Below are 6,151 nucleotides of genomic sequence, written 5' to 3'. Positions count from 1 at the left end.
CGAGCTACAAGGAAATTTGTTTTCCTTGTTAGTTGTATCAAATCTTGTGGAAACCTGTCTCCATCCTTCGGGACATTTAAGCTTGACTTTCATGTCCGGAACTGGGGTTTCCTGAATCGCCCTTCTCTCATATGATTGAGAGAAACTTCTTGTAATAGGCCCTGAAGTTAGCCTATTTCCTTGGAATGATAGCCTTGGTGCTCCTAGTCTGAGACTTTGGGTATGGCTAAGCACCGTCTTGTCTCCAATATCGATGTCGATTTCTCCGATCTGAGGAATCTCCACTCGGTTTGGTTTGACTGCCTTGGCTACCTCCTTGAATATTTCTGGGATTTCAATGAACTCTTTTCCCAAAAATAATTCTGTGTGATGGGAATTTGATAAGGCATACGAGACTTGATAAGTCAATGAGTATGGCCTATTCCCTTCTGTCATAAGCTCCTTCTTTTTGTAGTCCTGATAGAGGGTCAGGGCTCGGCTGAAGGATGAATCCTGTAGATTATAAGCGATCTGTGGATAGAACTCGGTTATAATCCTCTTGGCATAGAGATTGCCCGAAAAGGCTCCCAGAACTGATGCTCTAGTATCCCTGATTCTTTTGTCGCAAAGTGCGACATCAATTGGTTGGTCTGTCCCTGGGGAGAGGGATGATTTGATTACCAACTGAATTGCTCCAATATGAATCCATTTCATCGTGCTTGCGACTTCTGGCTTCATTTTCTTAAGATCCTGCCTAATATCTTCAGCAGGAACCAGCTGGATCTCCACCTGATTACTTGTAATCTCCATTGGAAGCGCCATTTCTCGGTTTGTGACACCAAAATAGACATGATGCTTCCTCTTGGATGGAATCAAGCTATTAAAAACTCGATTCAATCTCCCATTGGAAAACCCTTGGTACGTTTGTACCTCTCCAGTTTCCCTATTGAGTTTCTTCACGAGCTTCTTCACCACTTCTTCCTGTGGAATCAGAAAATGGCTAGTGAATCCATTCTGATCCTCTTTCTGGGTGTGGTGAACTTCGAGCTCTTCTTTAGTCTGACTCGTCTCCGGTTGATCCATCGGTCATTTCCGAATCTTCAGAACTAAAGACTTCTTCCTGCTCATATATACTCTCATCAGAGGATATATTTTCGAACTGATACACGGGTATCAATTCTTGATGGTAGATGGCATCTTCGATATCCGGTATGGATTCGAATCTCAACATCTTGTTCTTGTTGTCTGGGCAATTGGTAGAAATATGCCCCTTTGCACCGCACGTCCAGCAGTTGCAATCTTTAAAACTTTCATTTGTTTTGGCTTGAGTACGCCTAAAAGTTTTTCTCGCCGGGGTTCTCTTTTGAGAAGAGAATCGGTTTCTTGATGGTCCGCTCCGTTGGCCTGATTTGTAGGAGCGCGCCTTCTGTCTGGTCCACATAGTCCTTGGCTTCCAAGAACTTCTTCTGGACTTTCTTTCATAGGGTTGGTACCTATGTTTCTTTCGGCTCCTCTTTTGATACAGCAACTCAGCACCAATCTCTGTTGGAAGATCAATGTTGTCGCACATCAATGGGGATTTCTTGTTGAGTCTCCTCAATCTCTTGAGATTCCTTTGGTCCGCTGCCTTCTGACACCACTCAGATAGCTTCTTGTGAACATAAGACATCCTTCTTGAAGCACTGTCAAGTGGATATCCTCCTGGCGAAACATACTCATTGATGAGCATCTCCCTCCAAGGACTTGGAAACTTTGGGAAGAAGAGGTCCATAGCCTTCTGATCTTCCACCTCCCCCATATGGACATATAGGGTGTATAGACGCAGAAATTCATCGAGAGCTTTGGGTTCTAGCACCATCAATCTTAGATTGTAAAGTGCCTGTTGATATTTCTTGCGCTTCTCCTCTGCTGATCCTTCGAAAAAAACCCATTCCCAAGAAATGGATTTTAATCTGTTTAGTAGTTTCTTTGATGACGTCATATAATGACGTACCACTAAACAATTCTTCCCTGGTCATAACTTCAAGTTTTTCCCAGTATTGTTTTGCCATGCCCGCCAAGCTAGCTTCGAAGACTCTGGCAAATTCTTTTTTGTCGTAATCAATTGTGGCAATCACGACTTTCAATGATGAAGCCCATTCGTCGATGAGACCCTCCCATTCTTTGAAACTGGCTTCGTCGAGGTTGAGAATCAATCCATATGGATGGATCGGTTCAAGTGTGACCTTTCCTACAGGAGTGTCCTGCATCTGAGGCCTCCGTCTTCTTGTTCGTTGGAACTGGCTTGCATCGTCTTGGGCTGACCCCTTTTTTGACGATTCTTCTTCTTGAGGCTCAGTTTTGGGAACCTCATCTCCTTGATTCATCTTTAGATCCACCATATTGAGGTTAGCAAAAGATTCTGCCAACTCCTGTAGATCTTCTAATCCGATTCTGTCAAGGCTATTCATGATATTTGCCTTTCATGATTCGGATTTGTCCTTCGGCTGCAACTCTTTGGGTGTTGCATCAAATATGGATAGATTCGTCGGGTCTTTGGACCATTGATTCCGAATTTTTCCGGAACATGGTTTTCGCCTTTCGATCTCCTCCAATCTTTTTTGGATATCACTTAAGAGGGTGAGTATTTCCTCTTGTTTGAGTGATATTTTGCTCATCTCCATCGGTAGCTCATATAGCTTGTTGCCATAATACTCCACCGTTTTTTGAATCTCCCGTAGGTTGACATTTTCGGAAGAATCTGGCTCGATCTTATGGTAGCTTGGATAAGCTCCTCCTGCCTTGTTTTTTGGTTCCATCAATCGTGGGACTGATGGGCCTCGTCTCTGGTTCGTTCGATCGCCGTTCTGGTGGCGGCGAGTCCCATGAGATTCTCATGGTAGAATTGTATACTCGTGATAATGTCACGAATGATCTCGATATCTTCTCCTCGTCGTAAGTTGGTAACGAGGGCTCGATTATTCCAGTTGAGTCCGTCAATTAGACGGGTGGTTTCACTCTCCACATGTTGTAGAGAATTCCTGTATGGTACACATCTCGGACACTCGTCCGGATCCATATTTTTCAGTGGAGTCTCCTCCCACATAGGTTAATTATAAAATAAATTAAAAATAATATAATTCCTCTATAAAAACCCGCTCTGATACCATTTTATACAAGGATCTTTTAAACTGTTTTTTGCTTAATAGTACGTGGCGTTGTCTCACAGTCCAGACCCAGATTACCAGGTAATCTATCGGGCACGAGGAAAGTTTCCAGCCGATATACCATTCAAGCTTCATTTTAAATGCATATAATGAAATAAAGAGAATTCTTGGAAAAAGCAAAACAAAGGGTGGAAATAGCTAAAGGGCAAAATTGTCTAAAGTGGGTATATTTTATATGTTTTAAAATAGGTGGGTACATTTTAGGTTTTGTTTATGAAAAGGGGTATTTTCAACCATTAACCCTATTGCAAACCTCAAGTTTTCTTGGTATAGGCTTGAAATTTAGTTGAAATATTATTGAAATTTCTGACATTTGAAAAATATCCAACGCCTAAAATTACACGTTATACGCTGGTGTACTTTGATTAATTTGAATATGTGAAAAAGATGAAGTATACACAAAGGACTTTTTCGTACTAAATACTCCCTCCGTCCGCCAAAAATAGACTACTTTGGTTGGGCACGAGATTTAATAAAATTGTTGATGATTTTGATGTAGTGGAGAAAGGGTCCCACCACTTTATGAGATGTGTGGTTGAGATTGAATTTGGGGTGGTTTTTTTTGTAAGTAAAGAGTGTTTGTAAGGATAAAAGAATAAAGTGGGTGGTGGGACCATTTCCATAAAAGGAAAGTGATCTACTCTTTGCGGACGCCCAATATAATAAAAATGGTTTGGCGGAGGGAGGGAGTACTCCCTCCGTCCCACTGTAAGTGAGACTCTTTCTATTTTGGGTGTCCCACCATAAGTGAGACTCTTTCCCTTTTTGGTAAAAGTTTTACTCTTTAAACACCTTTTCACTTTTTCACCTACACACAAAATACACTTTTCTTAATTTCCGTGCCCAAAAAAAAGGTCTCACTTAGCTTGGGACGGAGGGAGTATATCATCAGTTCCGTTATTAGAACTTCGGAAACCATACACGGATATTAATATTTCTTCGAGTGTAATTAATGATGAAGCATGGCCTTGTCTTCTTCCACTCTTACTTTTCATTGTCAAATAACTGGAAACTTTTAAGGGTTAAATCCTTTTTCATAAAAGGAGTAGTGGAGTATTAATTAGAGATGAAAAGGAAAAAAAGAAGGAAACCATGTGATGCTACTGTGTGCAAGTCAGAAACAGAATAACCACAGCTGTTACTTTATCAGATTATCTCCCAGTACAGTAAAACATGCAAACACAAACCTGCGATTAAAACAAACAAAAAAAGAAAAAGAAAAAAAATCCCTAATTGTACAAACTAAATACTCACCGTCACCGATCCGCATTGTACGAACTGCATCGTTTCAGCCTCGGCAGTTCCTCTTTCTTTGTCTCCACTATGCTTCCGCTGAAGTATTCCTTCTCCTCTAGCTTCACCCTTCCTCCGCCACCGCCGCCGCGCGGCACCCTCATTCTGTACTGCGATATCACCTGCCCGGCCCCACAGTCCTTGAACGACAAGGAACCGCAGGAGATCAACTGCATCAGAACCGACGACTTGGTCGCCCTCTGAATCTGCTGCCCGGAGGTTGACTCCTTGTTGACTATTTCCGGCTGCAGCAGCATCGGCCGTCCATCCGCCTTCAGCAGCGTCTCCAGCGTCTCGGGGCTCGAATCGGACGGCGGCGGGGAGATCTCGATCTCGATCTCGTCTCGCTGCGGCTCCTTGCTCTTCTCCTCCACTATTTCTGGCCGCGGCCGGCGCCTCCTCCGCCGCGCGTCGTCCGTCTGGGTGGAGGCGTCGGCGGCGGACCGGAACGAGGGCTCCGCCTTGTACACGCTGTACTCGTACTCGATGGAGCTGCAGGACTGGTTCCGCCGCCGTCTGTCGGACGGCGGCCGGGGATAGACTGCATCCGCCGCCGCGGTTTGATTCTCCGGCGGCGGCGGAGGAGGCGGAGGCAACTGAAACGAATTTTCTAGAAGCTCGGAGCCTTTGAGAACATATTCGTGGCCGCGAGCCGGGTAGATGAAATCGTTCTCGGTTAAATCGTGCCACACGAATCCATTTCTGTAGCTCCTGAAATCATTTATCTCTCTCCAAAATTAGAATCACAAATTCAACTCACGATTAATCATAACCTCCAAAAATTAGACATTCACCTCTTGCACGACCAGGAATACATCGCCGCCATGCCCTTGCCGCGAAGAACATTCAACCGACCGATCACATCTGTTCCAACAAATTAAGAATTTCATTTCATTCACAATAACACACATTAAATCTCAGCGTAAGATGATAGATGGCACACCTCTGAGAAAGAGGCCGTGGGCAGAGGAGGATAGAGGGACCTCCATGAAATGGGGGTGCTCAAGCTGGCCATTTCTGGAGAGATAATAAACGACGGGGACCGATCTGCCATCGGATTTGGGCGATTCAGTCCAGACCTTGGTCCGTTCGGGACTGACTTGTCGGTGCCATGATTTAGTGAGCTGAAGATCTGTCATTCTTCCTGAAACCGCCATGATTATCGATCAGAGTATGCGATGGGGATATACATATGAGGGCAGTGGAAGGAGTCAAATGAAGTCCATATTTTGGAATTTTATGGGGTGTGAAAAGGAGGCAAGCTGGCTTGGTGTGGAGGGGAAATTTCAAAAATGGATGCGCGAGACAACAGCTACCTAACAAACAATTACTCATGTGATACTATATATCCTTCCTACTTTCAGTTTTGGATTTCGCTACACTTTTTCGACTCTCATAATACTATCACTCCAAATATCAAATTCACCACTGTGTTTTCCATTTTCAGTTCCAAAACATTGAAAATACTATTAAGTACTTGTTCAATTGGATTGGATGGTACATTGGTACTAGCTTTTACACAACGATCCAAATAAAATACTCCTAGCAGATATCAAAAAGCAATTGAGCCTTTTATATTGAAATTGTATTTACTTTTGAGAATTAACTTTAGCAGATAAAATTAATAAGTCTAATTTGTTATAACAAATTAGACTTACTAAATTATCCTAAAA

At 43.2% G+C, this 6,151-nt stretch overlaps 1 protein-coding gene across 1 annotated transcript; it reads right to left on the bottom strand.

Annotated features, from left to right (window-relative positions):
• Positions 1-4,308: 4,308 nt before the first annotated feature.
• LOC130991871 (protein SOSEKI 5-like) lies at positions 4,309-5,791 on the bottom strand. The gene is made up of 3 exons (XM_057916307.1): positions 5,422-5,791; positions 5,273-5,342; positions 4,309-5,189 (listed from the first exon to the last, which is right to left on the bottom strand). Exons 1-3 carry the CDS (start codon positions 5,633-5,635, stop codon positions 4,442-4,444), a joined length of 1,032 nt encoding a protein of 343 aa, XP_057772290.1. The 5' UTR covers positions 5,636-5,791; the 3' UTR covers positions 4,309-4,441.
• Positions 5,792-6,151: the final 360 nt, after the last annotated feature.

This window comes from Salvia miltiorrhiza, chromosome 7 (genome assembly GCF_028751815.1).
Source record: "Salvia miltiorrhiza cultivar Shanhuang (shh) chromosome 7, IMPLAD_Smil_shh, whole genome shotgun sequence".
NCBI lineage: Eukaryota > Viridiplantae > Streptophyta > Magnoliopsida > Lamiales > Lamiaceae > Salvia > Salvia miltiorrhiza.
Note: the sequence above shows the minus strand (reverse complement) of the source record. Positions and strands in the feature narration are given on the sequence as shown.